At 47.1% G+C, this 24,296-nt stretch overlaps 1 protein-coding gene across 3 annotated transcripts in view; it reads right to left on the bottom strand.

The window, feature by feature from the left end:
- LOC139570958 (glutamate receptor ionotropic, delta-1-like) overlaps positions 1-24,296 on the bottom strand; it is a 448,588-nt gene that overhangs the window by 155,719 nt on the left and 268,573 nt on the right. For all 3 annotated transcript variants that reach the window (XM_071393334.1, XM_071393332.1, XM_071393333.1), the window contains exon 4: positions 264-469. In XM_071393334.1, coding sequence (XP_071249435.1) covers positions 264-469 — 206 coding nt within the window. The remainder of the gene's footprint in view (positions 1-263; positions 470-24,296) is intronic.

The following is a 24,296-nucleotide window of genomic DNA, read 5'->3' as shown; positions in this document are numbered from 1 at the left end:
GGTCTGAAATTGTTTTTATATATTCATAATAACTTGTTTATGATGTTAGTGATGTTAGTGATGTTCTAATGTGATGTACTTGTTCTTTTTATTATATTTTACTTTATTGGCTCAGGGTACCATTGAAAATGAGACGCTGGTCTCAATTGACCTCCCCTGATTAAATAAAAGTTAACAAATCAAAATAACATGACCATTTGACCTTTCAGTTAATCCCAAACAGAAAATAAGGAAAGTATAATGGTGGTCAACACACCACTCACCTGGTGGATGAACACCTGTGCTCCTCGGGGGCTCATGAGCAGCACGGCCCGCCGCAGCGTGTCCCGGTAGCGATTGAGCTCCTCGGTCCGCATGGTGCTGAACAGGTTGGTGAACACCCTGCTCACGTTGCGGTCCACCCTCTGCAGAGACACGTCCAGACCCTGCCGAGACGCCTGGTCCAGGAATGTTTGCAACCCGCGGATGTCTGACAGAGAAGCAGAGACAAACAGTTCAAAATGCAGCCGAAAATATCAGGCGGTGCAACTGTAACTAGGTTTAACTGTTTAACTGATTATTTTATTACATTTTTTGTTTAAAAAATTGACGTTTAGGTCCAAAAGGCCTTCCAGGAATAGCGAGAGTTGCGCTTCCCTTCTCTGGAGGATATTGGACAGGTTTTTCAGTCATTTTCATTCTCAGCTCTTGCAGGTGGGAGGCTATTTCAGTGGCAATAAAAGTGAACAGCTTTCAGCAACCAGTATCAAACAGATGTGCTTCATTTTGTTATAAGCCAGCATATCAATTGTGTTTTAAATAAATATATATCTTTTTTTACCCCTTTTTCACCCCAATTTCGTGGTATCCAATTGGTAGTTACAGTCTTGTCTCATCAATGCAACTCCTGTATGGACTCGGGAGAGGCGAAGGTCGAGAGCCGTGCGTCCTCCGAAACACAACCCAACCAAGCCGGACTGCCTCTGGACACAAAGCCCACTTAACCCGGAAGCCAGCCCCACCAATGTGTCGGAGGAAACACTGTACACCTGCGACCGTGTCAGCATGCACTGCGCCCGGCCCGCCACAGGAGTCACTAGTGCGTGATGGGACAAGGACATCCCTGCCGGCCAACTCCCTTAACACGGATGACGCTGGGCCAATTGTGCGCCACTCCATGGGTCTCCCAGTCGCGGCCGGCTGCGACAGAGCCTGGACTCAAACCCAGAATCACTAGTGGCACAGCTAGCACTGCTATGCAGTGCCTTAGACCAATGTGCCACTCGGGAGGCCATATTAATTGGTATTTTAACAGGTATTTGAGTTTCTGTTATGTTGCTTCAGTTTCAATGCACAGTTTTTCTCTGTTTATAGGTTACAGCCAGTGAAGAGGCGGGTGTGCAATCTCCCTGAGAAATGTGGAGGGAAACCTCTCCAGAGAGTTTCTACTGAACAGGCAAATCAAAGGTGAATGGAAACCGGACTCTCCAACGAGAATAATCAAGCCTACAGCTGTAGCTGCACCCGTACCAAATGTCACACTGGGTTTTTAAAGAGAGGTGAACCTTGCCATTTGCAGAGTGTCTCACTTCCCACAGTGGGAATAGTGGCAATCTGCTGTGTGTAGGTTTGAGTTTTTTCCAAATCTTCTCTCCTTGCACCTCTAGAGGATTGATGAGTCATTCAGGACCCTCATCAGTGTTCAGAGTAAACAGTCTCACCCAGCCACACACACACACACACACACACACACACACACACACACACACACACACACACACACACACACACACACACACACACACACACACACACACACGCATACACAAACACACACACACACACACACACGCATACACAAACACACACGCACACACACACACACACACACACACACACACACACACACACACACACACACACACACACACACACACACACACACACACACACACACACACACACACACACACACACACACACACTGTATATCAGACAGCATACACACATACTGTACACTAGAGAGGGTAGAGAGCTGACAGTGGTAATATACACTGAACAAAAATATAAACGCAACATGTAAAGTGTTGGTCCTATGTTTTATGAGCTGAAATAAAACATCCCAGAAAGGTTCCATGCACACAAAAAGCTTACTTCTCTCAAATGTGGTGCACAAATTTGTTTATATTCCTGTTAGTGAGCATTTCTCCTATGCAAAGATAATCCATCCACTTGACAGGTGTGGAATATCAATAAACTGATTAAACATCACGATCACTACACAGATCAAATAAAAGGCCATTCTAAAATGTGCAGTTTTGTCATGCAATACAATTCCACAGATGTCTCAAGTTTTGAGGGCAATTGGCATGCTGACTGCAGGAATGTTCACCAGAGCTGTTTCCAGAGAATTGAATCTTAATTTCTCTACCATAAACTGTATCCAACGTTGTTTTACAGAATTTGGCAGTACGTCCAACCGGCCTCACAACTGCCCAGGACCTCCACATCCGGCTTCTTCACCTGAGGGATCGTCAGAGGGAGGAAGGGGGCTCCACAGTGGGCCCCTGCCCAGTCATGTGAAACCCATAGATTAGGGCCGAATGAATTTATTTCAACTGACTGATTTCATGTTACTCAGCAAAATCTTTGAAATTGTTTCATGTTGCGTTTATATTTTTGTTCAGGGTATGTTGTGTTTATACTACTCAGGGTCACAAAGGGAAAATACAATAACAAAAAAACACTTGACCAATTCACGAAGAAGACCGATATTGTGCACATCTTCTGCTTTCTCCTTGTGTTTCTTTGGGCAAAACTATAGGTCCATGTCTGGCCACAATAACCTCACTCACAATGCACAGAACCAGGAATGTAATTCATGTTGTACTTTCCAAACTGTACTCTTCATAGCTTAGAAACATTGTATTTTCTCATTTTGTAGCAAAGGTGTTGTCTCTCTCTCTCACACAGACTCTCTCACACAGACTCTCTCTATTGCTCCTTGCTCTCTCTCTCTCTTGCTCTTTCTCTCACACACTCTCTCTCACATTCTCTCTCGCTCACATTCTCTCACACGCACTCTCTCTCACGCATCCTGCCCTCTCTCTCTTGCTCTTTCTCTCACACACTCTCTTTAACACACTCTCTCTCTCACACATACTCTCTCACACATACTCTCTCTCTCACACACGCTCTCTCACACTCTCTCTCTCACGCTCTCTCTCACACACACACTGTCACACACACTCTCTCTCTCTCTCTCTCTCTCTCTCTCTCTCTCTCTCTCTCTCTCTCTCTCTCTCTCTCTCTCTCTCTCTCTCTCTCTCTCTCTCTCTCTCTCTCTCTCTCTCTCTCTCTCTTTCTCACACACTCTCTCTCTCTCTCACATTATCTCTCTCACACGCACTCTCTCACACACTTCTTGCCCTCTCTCTCGCAGTGCATGCTGGGAGTTTGGTGTAGAGGTCTCTGTCCTAACTTTTTTTCTTGATTCTGTTCTTGGTCTTTTCTTTCAATTTGATTTTCTATGGTGGAGGGTTAATGTACTATTTGTTTTAGCGGTATCCAAAGGTTTTTTCAAAGTTAGGGTGGAAGAGGACAGCGTTAATTTCCTGGGGTTTGGAAGGTGTGGTGTGTGCGATGGCTTCTCAGCCTAGCACGGAGGAGACACTGTCGATACGGCATGGATTCAGGTGTGTTCCTGAGAACGGAGTTAAGGTGGAGGAGGTTCTGCTGAATTTATACATTCCGCTTCCAGAATGAACAAAGCTGTGGTTGTGTTCATGAAAAGAGCAAATTTGGTTGGTAGGCTAATTGCTAGTGGAATATTTGTAAGGGACTGTATGGACACAACTGTATGGATGGTGGTGTAGCTGAGGCTGGGTCTAGTCATGCTATGGATGGTGGGGTAGCTGAGGCTGGGCCTAGTCATGCTATGGATGGTGGGGTAGCTGAGGCTGGGCCTAGTCATGCTATGGATGGTGGTGTAGCTGAGGCTGGGTCTAGTCAGGCTATGGATGGTGGTGTAGATGAGGCTGGGTCTAGTCAGGCTAGAGATGGTGGGGTAGCTGAGGCTGGGCCTAGTCATGCTATAGAGGGTGGTGTAGATGAGGCTGGGTCTAGTCAGGCTAGAGATGGTGGGGTAGCTGAGGCTGGGCCTAGTCATGCTGTGGAGGGTGGTGTAGATGAGGCTGGGTCTAGTCAGGTTATGCTAGTGGATGAGGAGAGTATAGTGGGGAAGTGTAAGAGACTGGGGGGGGGAGGAGGGTATCAAGTGGAAAAGGAAAAAGAGGGAGAAGAAAGGAGGTTTGAGGGGAGAGGCTGGTGTGGTCAAAGGCATGGAACCTTTGCCTGGTGCTGGGGGGGGGCTGACCAGAGAGGAATGGCAGGTGGTCAGGATGGGATATGAAGATGAGGAGGAAAGTCTAAGGAGAAAGATGATGAGTATTCTTTTCAGACTTCTCTTCAATGGGTCCAGAGCTGACAGCCAGTCAAGCAGAGGGGTCAAAATACACGTTGAGGTAACTGACAAGGTTCCTGAATGAGACCAAGGGGGAAAAAGTTAATCTTGAGGACTTTTTTTCTGATCCGAGAAAGTTTGTAAGATCAGTACAACATGCAATGAAAAATGAGGGGCATGGTGTCCTCTCACCCAGGAAACGGTTTAGGTTGAGGAAGTGGGTCACAAAAGTGCGTAAAGGTATACCTTCAGACACTGTTTAGATGTATAGTTTCTTTCTGACACTGGGGCTTTTTGAGCTTTGCTATTGGTCTCTTTCTTTGCTGGCTTCACTTCCACTTCTTATGGAGACTCTTCGGGTAGGCTCGCTCAATATAAATGGCGCCAGAGATGCGGGAAAGAGGAGTGTGTTGGGTGAATATGTAAAACCAAAGAAAGTACAGGTGTTGTTTCTGCAGGAGACGCATAGTGATGTGGTGAATGAAGTCGACTGGGGGCTCTGGTGGAAAGGGGCAAGTGTGTTGAGCCATGGGCCAAATTTTAGTGCAAGGGTGGCAGTCCTTTTTGTACTGGGTCTGTCTCTAAAAATTTGCTCCTCAAAGGAAGTGTGTAGGTGTAGGCTGCTTGTTGTAAAAGCAGAAATTAACAACATGGGTTTTGTCTTTATAAATGTGTTTGCACCTAACACAGGGAGAGAGAGGGGGGTTCTATTTGGGTCTTAGACAGGAACTCTCACTGGTAGCGCCTGAGGAGACGCTGGTGGTCGGGACTGGAACTGTACAATGGATTTTACGAAAGACAGAAATGGGGAAGATCCTCAATCAGTGTCAGTGGGAGTGTTAAGGGACATCAGTAATCAGTTCGACCTAGTGGATGTTTGGAGAACTAAACATCCAAACACAAGACAGTATACATGGGTGAAGGTTTTTGGGGCTACGGTAAGTGCAGCCCAACTTGATCGTTTTTACATGTCCAGGAATCGGAGCAATAGGCTGTTGGGCGCTACCATTCTCCCAGTGGGGTTTTACATGTCCAGGAATCAGAGCAATAGGCTGTTGGGCGCTACCATTCTCTCAGTGGGGTTTTACATGTCCAGGAATCAGAGCAATAGGCTGTTGGGCGCTACCATTCTCCCGGTGGGGTTTTACATGTCCAGGAATCAGAGCAATAGGCTGTTGGGCGCTACCATTCTCCCGGTGGGGTTTTACATGTCCAGGAATCAGAGCAATAGGCTGTTGGGCGCTACCATTCTCCCGGTGGGGTTTTACATGTCCAGGAATCAGAGCAATAGGCTGTTGGGCGCTACCATTCTCCCGGTGGGGTTTTCGGATCACCACATAACCATGGCTCGGCTATCGGAATTTTAATGTAAAGCTCTTACAAGATGCCACTTTTTGCTTCGGTTAGAAGACCTTTTGGGAAAGGTGGGGGCAGCGAAGAGAGGAGTATGAGTCTCTGAGTCAATTGTTGGATGTGGGAAAGTCCAAATTCGGCTTTTCTATCAACAGTATACAGTTCTCTCATCCTCAGAGGCTTGGAGAGTATTGGGGGAACTAGAGCGTTGTATTAGTGAGATGGAGATAGAGATGGTGGGGCAAGGCAATGTAGGCCTCCAGGCTAATTTAGCTGAATTACGTAGGAACATGGGTAGTTTTTTCCAGGTTAAAGCAAAGGGAGCACTTGAACTAGGTCCATGCTCAAGGAGATGGATGCTCCCAGCTCCTTCTTCTTTGGTTTGGAAAGACAGAGCGGTGAAGCCAAGGGTATGCATTGTCTATGGCTGTCTGATGGGCGGGGGACCTCTGTGGTGGGAGAGATGCGGGAGCGAACTGTGGAGTTTTAAACTGAGTTGTATAGGGCAGAAGTGTGTGATCCTATGTGTGCTCAGGTCTTGTTTGCAGGACTCCCTAAGCTCTCTCTGGCACAGAGGGATGAAATGGACATTCCTTTGTTGTCCCATGAACTGGCAGAGGCCGTAACCCAGATGTCCCCCGGTCATGCACCGGGGGTCGATGGACTCCCAGTGGAGTTTTATAAAAAATTCTGGGGAATAATGGGACTGGACTTCTTTTGCTTGTTGCGTGAATTTCGCCGGGGTAGGAGAGTCGCCGATGAGCTGCCGTCGGGCGGCTCTGACTCTCCTGCCCAAAAAAAGGGGACTTGTGTGAACTTAAGAACTGGAGACCTGTGGCATTGCTCTGTGCGGACTACACAATATTTTCCAAGGTCCTCTCTAACAGACTGAAGTCCCAGCTGGACTCGATAGTACATAAGGACCTAACATATTATGTACCAGGACGCTCAATCATGGACAACTTGTTCTTAATCAGGGACATGTTGGACTTGTCGAGAGGTTCTAATGTTAACTTTGGACTGGTCTCTTTAGATCAAGAGAAGGCTTTTGATAGAGTGGACCATGAGTATCTGTTTAATGTGATGTTTGGGTTTGGGAAGAGTTTTTAGACCTGTGTGAAGCTATTGTATGCTGGGGCGTCATGTATGATCAAGGTGGGAGGGGGGCTCAGTAGGCCAGTCTGGGTGAGACGGGGCATTAGACAATGATGAGTTCATTCGAGTTATGTACACTAGGCATTGAGCCTTTTTTGGGCCTGCTACGCAGGAGACTGCAGGGAGTGTACTGGACAGGCATGGGTGTGGTGACAGGCATAGTAGTGTCAGCGTATGCAGATGATGTTTCTGTGATGGTCAGGGATGGGCAGGATATGAAGGCACTAGAGACCAGTCTGAAGGGGTACGAGGGAGCTTCCTCAGCTAAAATAAACTGGGGCAAGAGCAAAGCTATGTTATATGGGGGGGATAGGGCCCCTCCTCCGCTTCCAGGGGCTTTGCAGTGGGGTTGGGAAGGGCTTAAAATGTTGGGGGTGTACCTGGGCTCGGAGAGGTTGGTCAGGAAGAACTGGGAGGGGCTGTCACAGGCAGTGGTGTCAAGACTGGCCAGGTGGAGGTGGCTCCTGTCCCATGTCATATAGAGGGAGGGTGCTGATAATCAACAACCTGGTGGCATCTTCCCTGTGGCATAAACTGGCTGTCCTCACCGCTCACAGACCTGCAACGCAAGCTGGTGGACTTTTCTGGCCGGGCCAGCACTGGCTGAGGGCGGCTGTGTTGTACATGACCGTCCACGAAGGAGAACAGGGCCTGGTGGAACTGGAGAGCAGGGTGGCTGCGTTCTGACTAAAGGCGGCGCATAGACTGCTGTGCTATACTGATGTTGGCTGGAGGGAACCAGCATGCGCACTGCTGTGGAGAGCTGGCGGATTAGGGTTGGACCGGCAGCTGTTCCTCATGAGGGCTGGAGAGGCTGAGTACATCAGGTCTCTCTGATTTTTACTCTGCAGTGCTGAGGGCCTGGCAGCTGCTAAGGCCCACATGAGAAGGGGGTGTGGAGCCTGGGCTGTGGGTGTGGGAGGAGCCTATCTTCCACAACCCAGCCATCCCTTTGAGATCGGTTCAGTCGGCCACCCTACAGAGGCGACTGATGGCAGTGGGCTTACTAAGGCTGGATGACCTGCGACTGCTGGGAGAGGAGGGGTAGAAAACCCCAGAAGTCCTGGCACAACAAACAGGAATACTGTCTCTTAGGCTGCTGGAGAGATTCCTGGAGGAGGTCCAGGAGGCACTGTCTGAGCCGGTAAGGGGGGTGTTTGAGCGGCCAACGGGGGAGTGGCCACCAATGTTTCTGCCACTGCAGGTGACGGAAGAGACTGGGGACTGGCAAGGGGGTCTGGAGGACTTGTTAGATTTTAACACTCCGAGCCTGGGGGAGTTTGAGGGGGTGGGAGGTAAAGCCCTCTACAACCTCTTAAGGTGAGGAACATTGGGAGCCTAACAGGAGTGAAGGCACATCAGTGGCAGGGGGTATGTGGGGAGGAGAGTGTGGTGGGTTTTAGATGGAGGGTGATCTACAAACCCCCAGCACCAAAGAGGCCAGGGGACCTCCAGTGGAGGGTTCAACATGGAGCCCTGGCCACTAACAGCTGGTTAGCATGGGTTGAACCGGGAGTCGGGCAGGGGTGTCCTTTCTGTGTTATGAGAGAGACTGTGATTCATGTGTTTTCTGTGTGCGCCAGGTTAATGCCATTAATGTCTATGTTGGAATGTCTGTGCGAGAGGTTGGGGGTGTTTTTTACTCTTGGGATGTTTATAATGGGGTACAGGTATTCAAATATGGAAAAGGCCAAATGTGTTTTGCTGAATTTTCTGTTTGCTCAGGCAAAGTTGGCTATTTGGCTAACAAGGAGGAACAGGGTCAAAGGTGGGGGATAACAGACCCTTTACTATTATTTAATGGGATGGTCTCTGCGTGCCTTAGGGTGGAACTTGAGTTCTATAAAATGATAAAAAGTGTGGAGATGTTTCAGGAGATATGGTGTCTTGTATAGCATGGGAAGATGTTTTGGATATACGGTTGTAGAAGTGGTGAGTTTTTTTTGTTATTGTGGTGTTTTGTATCGTGTGGCAGAGGGAAAGGTGAGTAGGGTACATGTATGCAATACAGGATTTATTTTGGTGTTTTATTTACGGGCAGGGGTGAGGTTTTATTGAAATGAGAATGTTTCATTAAAGAAAGACAAAAAGTCTAAAAAGTCCCACACTCACTCTCTCTCACACTTCTTGCCCTCTCTCTCATGCTCTCTCTCTCACACACACTCTCTCACACACCCTCTCTCACACACACTCTCTCTCACACACTCTCTCTCACACACACACACTCTCTCTCTTTCACTCTCTCTCACCCGCTCTCTCTCTCTCTCTCTCTCACACAATCTCTGACACACACTCTCTCACACAGACACTCTCTCTCTCACACATGCTCTCTCACACTCTCTCTCTCACACACACACACACTCTCTCACACTCTCTCTGACACTCTCTCTCACACACACTCTCTCTGACACTCTCCCTCTCACACACACCCTCGCTCACACCCTCTCTCTCACACACACCCTCGCTCACACACACTCTCTCTCACACACACTCTCTCACATTCTCTCTCTCACACTCACTCTCTCACACACAGTCTCTCTCACGCTTCTTGCCCTCTCTCTCTCGCTTGCTCTCTCTCTCTCTCACACTCTCTCACTCTCTCACACTCTCTCTCTCACACTCTCTCTCTCACATACACACTCTCTGACACACCCTCTCTCTCACTCTCTCTCTCTCGCTTGCTCTTTCTCTCACACATACTTTCTTTCTAGCACACTCTCTCTCTCACACATGCTCTCTCTCTCTCACACACACTCTCTCTCTCTCACACACACATTCTCTCTGTCTCAAGTTTGCCTAGCCTATTATGAATCAGTGAAAAATAAATTATTGGTTTCAAGATTTCCATTGGTGGAAAAAAACACTATTCTGTTTCCACCTTTAAACCAGAGAAGGAGAGTCAATGGACTGGAAATGAGGCCTCACGGAAAATGGGCAGATTTGCTCAAGTCATTACCAAAGGAAAACATATGGGGAGTATTACAGCATCAACTTTGGTCCTGCCCTAAAAAAGTGTTCAGTGGCATTTCTATCTCAGACCATCACAAGATTAATCCTGGATGAAAGGCGGCCATGCAACAGCTCAGGGAGAGGGCACAGGCTAAGATGGCTGATGCGGACTTTAAAGTCCCAGTGCTAAACCTTGGGCGGCGTTCCAGAGCACAGCTACACTATCCTGGCCATAGACAGCAGGCAGAAAAGAGGATTAATGGGGAATTATGGGTCATATTTCTGGACATGTTTTCTCAAGCAACACTTAGGAATACAAATCTGTCTTTAAAAGGTTGAAATACTAGACTTAACTTCATCACACAAATAATATAAACTAAATAGGCTACTTTTTCTAGATTTTTTGGCATAATAGTATATTCTAAACAGAAGGTAGTGAGACATTTTTACATTAGTTCATAAATAAGCTGTTTCGCAAACCAACTGTAAGACATCTCTGCAGACCTACTGGAGTATGACATTTATTGTGTAATTCTGCATTATACTGTACATAATTGTGCACAAACCCATTTAATAACCTTTGCTTAAGATTTAATTGACTTCAGCATTAATTAGAAAACATTTGCTCTCATAACACCTTCATAAATAATGTTGTTGGCAGACGGAAAATAGCACTTGTATTACATACAGTACATCTTTATGGAAATGTACTCCATATTTTATTTGTATTTATTTAACCTTTATTTAACTGGGCAAGTCAGTTACGAACAAATTCTTATTAACAAAGACGGACTACCCTCCCTTAACCCAGACGACGCTGGGCCAATTGTGCTCCGTCCTATGGGACACCCGATCACGTCCGGTTGTGATGCAACCCGGGACTGAACCCGGTCTGTAGTGACGCCTCTAGCACTGCAATGCAATGCCGTAGACTGCTGCGCCACTAAGGATCCCTAAAATTGTGAGTGCATCAGCCTGTTGTGTACTGAGGAAAATGCCCTTATAAAGACAAGCCCTCATCCTCCCTCTTCCTCTGACAATCATGATATCGACCTCTGTCTATGTTAATGCAGCCTAACTAGATTACTCAGACTCTAATCGACTTTAGTGCCCCTGATCACAGCCTGACACGCATGGCCGGGAGACACCATGGTAACCTCATTTTGTGTGTGTGTGTGCGCGCGCGTATGCGTGTGTCTTTGTAGGGCGGCCCAGCCCCCAAAGTGACTTTAATCAACTGTCTGCAAGAATTCCTTTGTGTTGTCATAGGAATTCGGCCTTCTCTGCATTATCTCACCAACCCCCTCTTGTCACACCTCTGGGTAGCAGAGGTTCTGTTGTCTTTACATCCTGTAGGGCTGATATCTGATTGGAGGTTAACTTTACAGTAAGACTACTGGTCAACAACTCAGATTTTGAATCCAAGCATCTCAGATGCTTAAAAAATGGTGTTAGATTCATTGTCTCATTCTTTTTTGTTCCTGAACTGCACTTGTGAGATACCAACTCTTTTTACACCCCAGGGACACTTTTGTTTTAACTAGGCAAGTCAGATAAGAACAAAGTATTATTTACAATGACAGCCTATAGCGGAGAACAGTGAGTTAACTGTCTTGTTCAGGGGCAGAATGACACATTTTTACCTTGTCAGCTTGGGGATTCGATCCAGCAACCTTTCGGTTAGTGGCCCAACACTCTAACCACTAGGCTACCTGCCGCCCCATGCACCACTTAGAGCATGGCCTTTCAGGCTAGGACTTCTCTCTCTCTCTCCCTCTCTGATCATACCTAGAGGAGTGCACTGTAATGTTTGTAACCTAAGCTTTATGCCTTGTATGTGATTTCATTCATTTTACAATGTTATTAAATATCTGCCTTTATCATTCCTCTCTCATACCAATTCTTCCTAGTCAACGTCAACTCATTGCCTAATGCTTGCTTGCATATTTTATTTATCTTGATGGAGTCAGATAAACATAGGCTAATTGCTTAGTCTTACTATGGGTCGCATGCGAGGTATATATAATATGCATATATGATCAATATTACCACCCTACATGTGTGTGTGTGTGTGTGTGTACTGTATGTGCATGCATGTACATGTGTGTGTGTGTGTACTGTATGTGCATGCATGTGCGTGTGTGTGTGGGTGCAATTAAGGCTTAATTGGGATGTTAGACAGAATTCAACAAACGTTGTATTATCTTTAGATAGTTAGTGGGCATCATAAGTAGTCATGTAGTCATCAGAAGTAGTCATGTAGTCATCAGAAGTAGTCATGTAGTCATCAGGAGTAGTCACATAGTCATTAGGAGTAGTCATGTAGTCATCAGAAGTAGTCATGTAGTCATCAGGAGTAGCCACGTAGTCATCAGGAGTAGTCACGTAGTCATCAGGAGTAGTCGTGTAGTCAACAGAAGTAGTCACGTAGTCATCAGGAGTAGTCATGTAGTCATCAGGAGTAGTCATGTAGTCATCAGAAGTAGTCATGTAGTCATCAGGAGTAGTCATGTAGTCATCAGGAGTAGTCGTGTAGTCATCAGGAGTAGTCATGTAGTCAACAGAAGTAGTCATGTAGTCATCAGGAGTAGTCATGTAGTCATCGGGAGTAGTCATGTAGTCATCAGGAGTAGTCATGTAGTCACATAGTCATCAGGAGTAGCCATGTGGTCATCAGGAGTAGTCATGTAGTCATCAGGAGTAGTCATCAGGAGTAGTCATGTAGTCATCAGAAGTAGTCATGTAGTCATCAGAAGTAGTCATGTAGTCATCAGGAGTAGTCATGTAGTCATCAGGAGTAGTCATGTAGTCATCAGGAGTAGTCGTGTAGTCATCAGGAGTAGTCATCAGGAGTAGTCATGTAATCATCAGGAGTAGTCATGTAGTCATCAGGAGTAGTCATGTAGTCATCAGGAGTAGTCATGTAGTCAACAGAAGTAGTCATGTAGTCATCAGGAGTAGTCATGTAGTCATCAGGAGTAGTCATGTAGTCATCAGGAGTAGTCATGTAGTCACATAGTCATCAGAAGTAGTCATGTAGTCATCAGGAGTAGTCATCAGGAGTAGTCATGTAGTCATCAGGAGTAGTCATGTAGTCATCAGGAGTAGTCATCAGGAGTAGTCATGTAGTCATCAGAAGTAGTCATGTAGTCATCAGAAGTAGTCATGTAGTCATGTAGTCATCCGGAGTAGTCACGTAGTCATCAGGAGTAGTCATGTAGTCATCAGGAGTAGTCATGTAGTCACATAGTCATCAGAAGTAGTCATGTAGTCATCAGGAGTAGTCATCAGGAGTAGTCATGTAGTCATCAGGAGTAGTCATGTAGTCATCAGGAGTAGTCATCAGGAGTAGTCATGTAGTCATCAGAAGTAGTCATGTAGTCATCAGAAGTAGTCATGTAGTCATCCGGAGTAGTCACGTAGTCATCAGGAGTAGTCATGTAGTCATCAGGAGTAGTCATCAGAAGTAGTCATGTAATCATCAGAAATAGTCATGTAGTCATCAGAAGTAGTCACGTAGTCATCCGGAGTAGTCATGTAGTCATCAGGAGTAGTCATGTAGTCATCAGGAGTAGTCATGTAGTCATCAGGAGTAGTCATGTAGTCATCAGGAGTAGTCATCAGAAGTAGTCATGTAGTCATCAGAAGTAGTCATGTAGTCATGTAGTCATCCGGAGTAGTCACGTAGTCATCAGGAGTAGTCACGTAGTCATCAGGAGTAGTCATGTAGTCATCAGGAGTAGTCACGTAGTCATCAAGAGTAGTCACGTAGTCATCAGAAGTAGTCATGTAGTCAACAGGAGTAGTCATGTAGTCAACAGGAGTAGTCATGTAGTCAACAGAAGTAGTCATGTAGTCAACAGAAGTAGTAGTCATCAGGAGTAGTCATGTAGTCATCGGGAGTAGTCATCAGGAGTAGTCATGTAGTCATCAGGAGTAGTCATGTAGTCATCAGGAGTAGTCATGTAGTCATCAGGAGTAGTCATGTAGTCACATAGTCATCAGGAGGAGCCATGTAGTCATCAGGAGTAGTCATGTAGTCATCAGGAGTAGTCATCAGGAGTAGTCATGTAGTCATCAGAAGTAGTCATGTAGTCATCAGAAGTAGTCATGTAGTCATGTAGTCATCCGGAGTAGTCACGTAGTCATCAGGAGTAGTCATGTAGTCATCAGGAGTAGTCATGTAGTCATCAGGAGTAGTCATGTAGTCATCAGGAGTAGTCATGTAGTCATCAGAAGTAGTCATGTAGTCATCAGGAGTAGTCATGTAGTCACCAGGAGTAGTCACGTAGTCATCAGGAGTAGTCATGTAGTCATCAGAAGTAGTCATGTAGTCAACAGGAGTAGTAATGTAGTCAACAGGAGTAGTCATGTAGTCAACAGGAGTAGTCATGTAGTCAACAGGAGTAGTCATGTAGTCAACAGAAGTAGTCATGTAGTCAACAGAAGTAGTCATGTAGTCATCAGAAGTAGTCATGTAGTCATTAGGAGTAGTCATGTAGTCATCGGGAGTAGTCATGTAGTCATCGGGAGTAGTCATCAGGAGTAGTCATGTAGTCATCAGGAGTAGTCATGTAGTCATCAGAAGTAGTCATGTAGTCAACAGGAGTAGTAATGTAGTCAACAGGAGTAGTCATGTAGTCATCAGAAGTAGTCATGTAGTCATTAGGAGTAGTCATGTAGTCATCGGGAGTAGTCATGTAGTCAACAGAAGTAGTCATCAGAAGTTGCACTATTTATGTGGGGGGCGGCTCATTTTCCTACAATAGCATGAATTGATTGCATTTTTGTCATGCAGCTAATTTATGCAAATCCCAGTCCAATGGTGGGATCAAGATTGTGCAGATTCAGTTTTATTAAAATGTGTTAGTGATTAAACTGCATTGTTGTGTGGGTAGAAAGGGGAGTAATTTATTATATGTATTTGTATTGCCAAGGCAGCAGCTACTCTTCCTGGGGTCCAAACACATTATTAAGGCACTTACATCACGCATAAAACAAAATATAAAAGTACATCATATAACATTATTACATCCACTACATATCTACAATACAAAATGTACAGTATAATACCACCACACAACAAAATTACAATGTACGTGCGTGTAGAGTGAATGTGCTAGCGTGTGTGTGTGTATGTGTGTGTCTGTACCTGTGTGTGTGGGTGTCTCTTCACAGTCCCCGCTGTTCCATAAGGTGTATTTGTATCTGTTTTTTTATCTGATTCTACTGCTTGCATCAGTTACCTGATGTGGAATAGAGTTCCATGTAGTCATGGCTCTAGTCATGGACTTGGGGATTGTGAAGAGACCTCTGGTAACATGTCTTGTGGGGTATGCATGGGTGTCTGAGCTGTGTGCTAGTAGTTTAAACAGACTGCTCGGTGCATTCAGCTTGTCAACACTTCTTACAAAAACAAGTATTGATGAAGTCAATCTCTTCTCCACTTTGAGCCATGAGAGATTGATATGCATATCATTAATGTTACCTCTCCGTGGACATTTAAGGGCCAGACATGTTGCCCTGTTCTGAGCCAATTGTAATTTCCCTAAGTCCCTCTTTGTGGCACCTGACCACACGACTAAACAGTAGTCCAGGTGCGACAAAACTAGGGCCTGTAGGACCTGCCTTGATAGTGTCAAGAAGGCAGAGAAGTGCTTTATTATGGACATACGTCTCCCCATCTTAGCTACTGTTGTATCAATATGTTTTGACCATGACAGTTAACAATCCAGGGTTACTCCAAGCAGTTAAGTCACCTCAACTTGCTCAATTTCCACATTATTCATTACAAGATTTAGTTGAGGGTTAGGGTTTAGTGAATGATTTGTCCCAAATACAATGCTTTAAGTTTTTGAAATACTTAGGACTAATTTATTCCTTGCCACCCATTCTGAAACTAACTGCAGCTCTTTGTTAAGTGTTGCAGTCATTTCAGTCGATTTATTAGCTGACGTGTATAATGTTGAGTCATCCGCATACATAGACACACTGGATTTATTTAGTCATTAGTAAAGATTGAAAAAAGTAAGGGGCCTAGACAGCTGCCCTGGGGAATTCCTTATTCTACCTGGATTATGTTGGAGAGGCTTCCATTAAATAACAACCTCTATGTTCTGTAAAGTAACTATTTACCCACAATATAACTTTTTTCAAAGGTTTACTAAGGGTTGGTAACAGGCTGATTGGTCGGCTATTTGTATTTTGACAAATATGTATTGGGTGAAACTGTAAAAATGACCAGTCAGAGAAATTATGGGTTCAAAGTGCCTTCAATTGTATTGCATTTCAGTCTCTTAAAATGATTTTCTATTGCTTCACTCATTAGTGAAGCTTTTTTTTCTCTAGCTTTTTCAAGCAGAAATTTGCTTCCCGCAACACAAATTCAAAAAAGTTCTGGGACACTGTAAAGTCCATGGAGAATAAGAACACCTCCTCCCAGCTTCCAACTGCACTGAAGATAGGAAACACTGTCACCACCGCCAAATCCACTATAATTGAGAATTTCAATAAGCATTTTTCTACGGCTGGCCAGGCTTTCCACCTGGCTACCCCTACCCCGGTCAACAGCACTGCCCTCCCCTCTGCTACTCGCCCAAGCCTTCCCCATTTCTCTTTCTCCCAAATACAGTCAGCTGATGTTCTGAAAGAGCTGCAAAATCTGGACCCTTACAAATCAGCCGGGCTAGATAATCTGGACCCTTTCTTTCTAAAACTATGTGCTGAAATTGTTGCCACCCCTATTACTAGCCTTTTCAACCTCTCTTTCGTGTCGTCTGAGATTCCCAAAGATTGGAAAGCAGCTGCGGTTATCCCCCTCTTCAAAGGGGGGTACACTCTTGACCCTAACAGCTACAGACCTATATCTATCCTACCCTGCCTTTCTAAGGTCTTCGAAAGCCAAGTCAACAAACAGATTACCGACCATTTCGAATCCCACCATACCTTCTCCGCTATGCAATCTGGTTTCAGAGCTGGTCATGGGTGCACCTCAGCCACGCTCAAGGTCATAAACGATATCTTAACCGCCATCGATAGGAAATAATACTGTGCAGACGTATTCATTGACCTGGCCAAGGCTTTTGACTCTGTCAATCACCACATCCTCATCGGCAGACTCGACAGCCTTGGTTTCTCTAATGATTGCCTCGCCTGGTTCACCAACTACTTCTCTGATCGAGTTCAGTGTGTCAAATCGGAGGGTCTGTTGTCCGGGCCTCTGGCAGTCTCTATGGGGGTGCCACAGGGTTCAATTCTTGGACCGACTCTCTTCTCTGTATTCATCAATGATGTCGCTCTTGCTGCTGGTGATTCTCTGATCCACCTCTACGCAGACGACACTATTCTGTATACTTCTGGCCCTTCTTTTGACACTGTGTTAACAACCCTCCAGGCGAGCTTCAATGCCATACAACTCTCCTTCTGTGGCCTCCAATTGCTCTTAAATACAAGTAAAACTAAATGCATGCTCTTCAACCGATCGCTGCCTGCACCTGCCCGCCTGTCCAACATCACTACTCTGGACGGCTCTGACTTAGAATATGTGGACAACTACAAATACCTAGGTGTCTGGTTAGACTGTAAACTCTCCTTCCAGACTCACATCAAACATCTCCAATCCAAAGTTAAATCTAGAATTGGCTTCCTATTCCGCAACAAAGCATCCTTCACTCATGCTGCCAAACATACCCTTGTAAAACTGACCATCCTACCAATCCTCGACTTCGGTGATGTCATTTACAAAATAGCCTCAAAAACCCTACTCAATAAATTGGATGCAGTCTATCACAGTGCCATCCGTTTTGTCACCAAAGCCCCATATACTACCCACCACTGCGACCTGTACACTCTCGTTGGCTGGCCCTCGCTTCATACTCGTCGCCAAACCCACTGGCTCCAGGTCATCTACAAGACCCTGCTAGGTAAAGTCCCCCCTTATCTCAGCTCGCTGGTCACCATAGCAGCACCTACCTGTAGCACGCGCTCCAGCAGGTATATCTCTCTGGTCACCCCCAAAACCAATTCTTCCTTTGGCCGCCTCTCCTTCCAGTTCTCTGCTGCCAATGACTGGAACGAACTACAAAAATCTCTGAAACTGGAAAAACTTATCTCCCTCACTAGCTTTAAGCACCAGCTGTCTGTAACGAGTATTACTGAAGGTGGCTTCCCTTCCTGTTCGAGTGGCGCTCGGCGGTCGTCGTCGCCGGTCTACTAGCTGCCACCGATCCCTTTTTCCTTTTCGTTTGGTTTTGACTAATTGATTTCACCTGTTTATTGTTTGGTTGTTAGGGTGGTGCTATTTAAGTTCGTTTAGCCCGTTTCTGTTTGTGCGGGCTTGTCTTTCTGTTTTGTATGAGGTTGTTTGTTTATTTTGGGGTTTTCCACAGTCTGGATTTATTTTCCAGTGTGTACTTTATTCAAGTCGGATTTTTACGCCAATGTTTTTGACGTTACCAGTTGTTCTGGTTGGACATTAAAGAGTGGTTTTTCCCCATATCTTTGCTCTCTGCGCCTGACTCCTTACAATTGTCCTCATTGATCGTAACAGAAGCCCGCACCACATATGGAGCCAGCAGGAGCAGCGACCACCCCTCTCCCCACGATGGAGGAGAGAGTCCTTCATCACACGTCCATCCTCCATCGCATCGGATCAGCTATGGATCTAATGATGGAGAGGATGGATCGTTGGGAGAGGAGTGGTCTCCCTACTACCCCACCTACCCTCCCTCCAGCAACTATACCATCTCCTCCAGCGAGATCCGGTGCCAGCGCTTTGCGTATTACGCCTCCAAGTCAGTACGATGGAGCGGCGGCGGGGTGCCAGGGATTCCTGCTACAATTAGATCTGTACCTGGCCACCGTTCGACCAGCTCCCTCGGACGAAGAGAGCGTGAGTGTCCTCGTCTCCTGCCTGACGGGTAGAGCCCTAGAGTGGGCCAATGCGGTCTGGAACGGGCCCGACTCAGCGAGGGGCCACTACCCGGAGTTCACCCGCCGTTTTCGGGCCGTGTTCGATCACCCTCCAGATGGCCGAGCGGCGGGTGAGAGATTGTTCTATCTCCGACAGGGGACGAGGAGCGCGCAGGACTTCGCGCTGGATTTCCGGACCTTGGCCGCTGGAGCAGGGTGGAACGACAGGGCCCTGATAGACCATTACAGGTGTAGCCTGAGAGAGGACGTCCGCAGAGAGCTGGCTTGTCGGTACACTACGCTCAGTTTGGATGAACTAATAGACATGTCTATCCGGTTAGACCATCTGCTAGCTGCTCGCGGACGTTCTGAAAGGGTCCTGTCCGTTCCACCTCCTGACCCTCCTGCTCCCATCCCGATGGAGCTAGGAGGGGCAGCATCTAGGGAGATCGGAGGAGGAGGCTCCTCCTGTACCAGTTGTGGCCGAAGAGGGCACACTTCCGGTCGGTGCTGGAGGAGTCCATCTGGGAATCGAGAGGGCAGGCAGAACACTCCTCGGTCACCTCAGGTGAGTCAGCACCACACTCTCCCAGAGCTTCCTGTTGGTCACATGTTTTTGTTAATATGTTTCCTTAAATTTTTTCCCTCTCTCCAGCATAAGGCGCTAGTCGATTCAGGCGCAGCTGGGAACTTTATAGATCGCGGACTCGCTCAGAAGTTGAGGATTCCGTTAGTTAAGGTAGAACCCCCCTTCCCTGTGCACTCCTTAGATAGTCGACCATTAGGGTCAGGGCTGGTCAGGGAGGCCACAATTCCTTTGGAGATGATTACGCAGGGGAATCATAAGGAACGGATTAGTCTGTTCCTTATCGATTCACTTGCGTTTCCGGTGGTGCTGGGGATTCCCTGGCTGGCTATTCACAATCCGACGATTTCGTGGAAACAGGGAGCTCTACAGGGGTGGTCTGATGAGTGTTCAGGCAGGTGTGTAGGAGTTTCCATCGGTGCGACAACGGTGGAGAGTCCAGACCAGGTTTCCACCGTGCGCATTCCCGCTGAGTATGCCGATTTGGCTATCGCTTTCAGTAAAAAGAAGGCGACCCATTTACCACCCCATCGACAGGGGGATTGCGTGATAAACCTCCAGGTAAACGCTGCACTACCCAGGAGTCATGTGTATCCTTTGTCCCAGGAGGAGACGTTGGCTATGGAGACATATGTCACGGAAGCTCTGGGACAGGGATTCATTCGGCCCTCCATGTCACCCGTCTCCTCAAGTTTCTTTTTTGTGAAGAAAAAGGATGGTGGTTTGCGTCCGTGTATTGATTATCGAGGTCTCAATTCCATCACGGTGGGTTTTAGTTACCCACTACCTCTCATCGCTACGGCGATGGAATCATTCCACGGAGCACGGTTCTTCACGAAACTGGATCTCAGGAGCGCGTATAATTTGGTGCGTATTCGGGGGGGAGATGAGTGGAAAACCGCGTTTAGTACCACATCGGGCCATTATGAGTACCTCGTCATGCCGTACGGGTTAAAGAATGCTCCAGCTGTCTTTCAATCCTTTGTTGACGAGATTCTCAGAGACCTGCACGGACAGGGTGTGGTGGTGTATATTGACGATATTTTGATCTACTCCGCTACACGCGCCGCGCATGTGTCTCTGGTGCGCAAGGTTCTTGGGCGACTGCTGGAGCATGACCTGTACGTGAAGGCGGAGAAATGTGAGTTTTCCAAACAAGCCGTTTCCTTCCTGGGTTATCGCATTTCCAGCTCGGGGGTGGTAATGGAGGGTGACCGCGTAAAAGCCGTGCGTAATTGGCCGACTCCGACCACGGTAAAAGAGGTGCAGCGGTTCTTAGGGTTTGCCAATTACTACCGGAGGTTTATCCGGGGTTTTGGTCAGGTAGCAGCTCCTATTACCTCACTGCTGAAGGGGGGGTCGGTGCGTTTGCAGTGGTCAGCAGAGGCGGACAGAGCCTTCCGTAGGTTGAAGGTGCTGTTTACCGAGGCGCCAGTGTTGGCGCATCCGGACCCTTCTTTGGCGTTCATAGTAGAGGTGGACGCATCCGAGGCTGGGGTTGGAGCGGTGCTCTCACAGCGCTCGGGTACGCCACCAAAGCTCCGCCCCTGTGCTTTTTTTCCCGAAAAAACTCGGGCCAGCGGAGCGGAATTATGATGTGGGGGATAGGGAGTTGTTGGCTATGGTTAAAGCCCTGAAGGTGTGGAGACACTGGCTTGAGGGGGCTAAGCACCCTTTCCTCATCTGGACTGACCACCGTAACCTGGAGTATATCCGATCAGCTAAGAGACTGAATCCGCGTCAGGCAAGGTGGGCCATGTATTTCACCAGATTTCGTTTTACGATCTCGTATCGACCAGGTTCCCTCAACACTAAGGCCGACGCGCTGTCTCGCCTCTATGACTCAGAGGACCGGTCCATCGATCCCACTCCCATCATTCCGGCGGCCAAGTTGGTGGCACCAATAGTATGGGAGGTGGACGCGGACATCGAGCGGGCGTTAAGGGAGGAACCTGCGCCTCCACAGTGCCCGGAGGGGCGTAGGTACGTACCGCTCGCTGTTCGTGATCAATTGATTCGATGGGCTCATGGTTTACTCTCGTCAGGTCACCCGGGTATTTCGAGGACAGTGCGAGGTCTTAGGGGGAAGTACTGGTGGCCCACCTTGGAGAGGGATGTGCGATTCTGTCTCTTCCTGTTCGGTATGCGCTCAGAGTAAGGCTCCTAGGCACCTGCCTCGAGGGAAGTTACAACCCCTCCCCGTTCCACAACGGCCGTGGTCCCATCTTTCGGTGGATTTTCTGACTGACCTACCCCCATCTCAGGGAAACACTACGATCCTGGTCGTTGTGGATCGGTTCTCTAAGTCCTGCCGTCTTATCCCGTTGCCCGGTCTCCCTACGGCCCTGCAGACTGCGGAGGCACTATTTACCCATGTCTTCCGGCACTACGGGGTGCCCGAGGATATCGTTTCTGATCGGGGTCCCCAGTTCACTTCCAGAATATGGAAGGCGTTTATGGAGCATTTGGGGGTCTCGGTCAGCCTGACCTCGGGGTATCACCCGGAGAGTAATGGGCAGGTGGAGAGAGTGAACCAGGAGGTGGGTAGGTTTCTGCGGTCGTATTGCCAGAACCGGCCAGGGGAGTGGTCAAGATACATCAAGATACACCAGCCGGTTCTGGCACCATGGCATCAGAGTCAGACCGAGGCTCCTGCGGTGGAGGAGTGGGTACAGCGCTCTAAGGAGACTTGGAGAGCCGTCCAGGAGTCTCTGCGTCAGGCGAGTAGACGGCAGAAGAAGAGCGCTGACCGTCACCGCAGTGAGGCCCCCGTGTTTGCACCGGGGGATAGGGTCTGGCTCTCGACCCGAAACCTGCCCCTCCGCCTGCCCTGCCGGAAGCTGGGTCCGCAGTGTGTAGGGCCATTTAAAGTCCTGAGGAGAATAAATTAGGTGTGTTACCGATTGTTACTTCCTTCGTATTATCGTATTAACCCCTCATTTCATGTGTCTCTCCTCAGGCCGGTGGTAGCTGGTCCCATGCAGGAAGGTGAGGTTCCGGAGGTCCTTCCGCCCCCTCTGGACATAGAGGGGTCCCCGGCGTACAGGATACGGTCCATTCTGGATTCCAGACGCCGGGTGAGGGGCCTGCAGTACCTCGTGGACTGGGAGGGGTACGGCCCGGTGGGGGATATATTGGATCCATCTATGCTGAGAGAGTTCCATCGCCTCCATCCGGATCGCCCTGCGCCTCGGCCCCCGGGTCGTCCTCGAGGCCGGCGTCGGCGCGCTGCGGGAGCTGCGCGTCAGGAGGAGGGTACTGTAACGAGTATTACCGAAGGTGGCTTCCCTTCCTGTTCGAGTGGCGCTCGGCGGTCGTCGTCGCCGGTCTACTAGCTGCCACCGATCCCTTTTTCCTTTTCGTTTGGTTTTGACTAATTGATTTCACCTGTTTATTGTTTGGTTGTTAGGGTGGTGCTATTTAAGTTCGTTTAGCCCGTTTCTGTTTGTGCGTGCTTGTCTTTCTGTTTTGTATGAGGTTGTTCGTTTATTTTGGGGTTTTCCACAGTCTGGATTTATTTTCCAGTGTGTACTTTATTCAAGTCGGATTTTTACGCCAATGTTTTTGACGTTACCAGTTGTTCTTCTGGTTGGACATTAAAGAGTGGTTTTTCCCCATATCTTTGCTCTCTGCGCCTGACTCCTTACAATTGTCCTCATTGATCGTAACACTGTCAGAGCAGCTCATAGATTACTGCACCTGTACATAGCCCATCTATAATTTAGCCCAAACAACTACCTCTTTACCTACTGTATTTATTTATTTATTTTGCTCCTTTGCACCCCATTATTTCTATCTCTACTTTACACTTTCTTCCACTGCAAACCAACCATTCCAGTGTTTTTTTTTTTTTTATTATTTTTTTTTTTACTTGCTATATTGTATTTACTTCGCCACCATGGCCTTTTTATATTTTTATTTATTTATATATATATTTTGTTTGCCTTCACCTCCCTTATCTCACCTCACTTGCTTACATTGTATATAGACTTATTTTTCACTGTATTATTGACTGTATGTTTGTTTTACTCCATGTGTAACTATGTGTTGTTGTATGTGTCGAACTGCTTTGCTTTATCTTGGCCAGGTCGCAATTGTAAATGAGAACGTGTTCTCAATTTGCCTACCTGGTTAAATAAAGGTGAAATAAAAAAATAAAAAGAAATAAATTAGAATCCATGCTCCTCCATGACATTCTTACATATCAATATGTAGAATTAGAAATCAAGGTATTTGATACTTTAAAGGGTACTAAATGAAAATGGGTGACTTTTCTGCAAAAGAATGACTCCTCAATGTACAATTCTGTTTCACTATAATTACTTTGTCAACTCCTTACTCCTAGAGGGACTCAAGCAAGCTATACATTTAGTTGATTTCCCACGCCAATACAATTTAATTTAAAGGGGATCATGAATTAAAACCCAGAGGCTTATTTCCCAACAAATACACTGCTCAAAAAAATAAAGGGAACACTTAAACAACACAATGTAACTCCAAGTCAATCACACTTCTGTGAAATCAAACTGTCCACTTAGGAAGCAACACTGATTGACAATAAATTTCACATGCTGTTGTGCAAATGGAATAGACAACAGGTGGAAATTATAGGCAATTAGCAAGACACCCCCAATAAAGGAGTGGTTCTGCAGGTGGTGACCACAGACCGCTTCTCAGTTCCTATGCTTCCTGGCTGATGTTTTGGTCACTTTTGAATGCTGGCGGTGCTCTCACTCTAGTGGTAGCATGAGACGGAGTCTACAACCCACACAAGTGGCTCAGGTAGTGCAGCTCATCCAGGATGGCACATCAATGCGAGCTGTGGCAAGAAGGTTTGCTGTGTCTGTCAGCGTAGTGTCCAGAGCATGGAGGCGCTACCAGGAGACAGGCCAGTACATCAGG

The sequence above is a fragment of the Salvelinus alpinus genome, chromosome 3, assembly GCF_045679555.1.
Source record: "Salvelinus alpinus chromosome 3, SLU_Salpinus.1, whole genome shotgun sequence".
Classification (NCBI taxonomy): Eukaryota; Metazoa; Chordata; class Actinopteri; order Salmoniformes; family Salmonidae; genus Salvelinus; species Salvelinus alpinus.
Note: the sequence above shows the minus strand (reverse complement) of the source record. Positions and strands in the feature narration are given on the sequence as shown.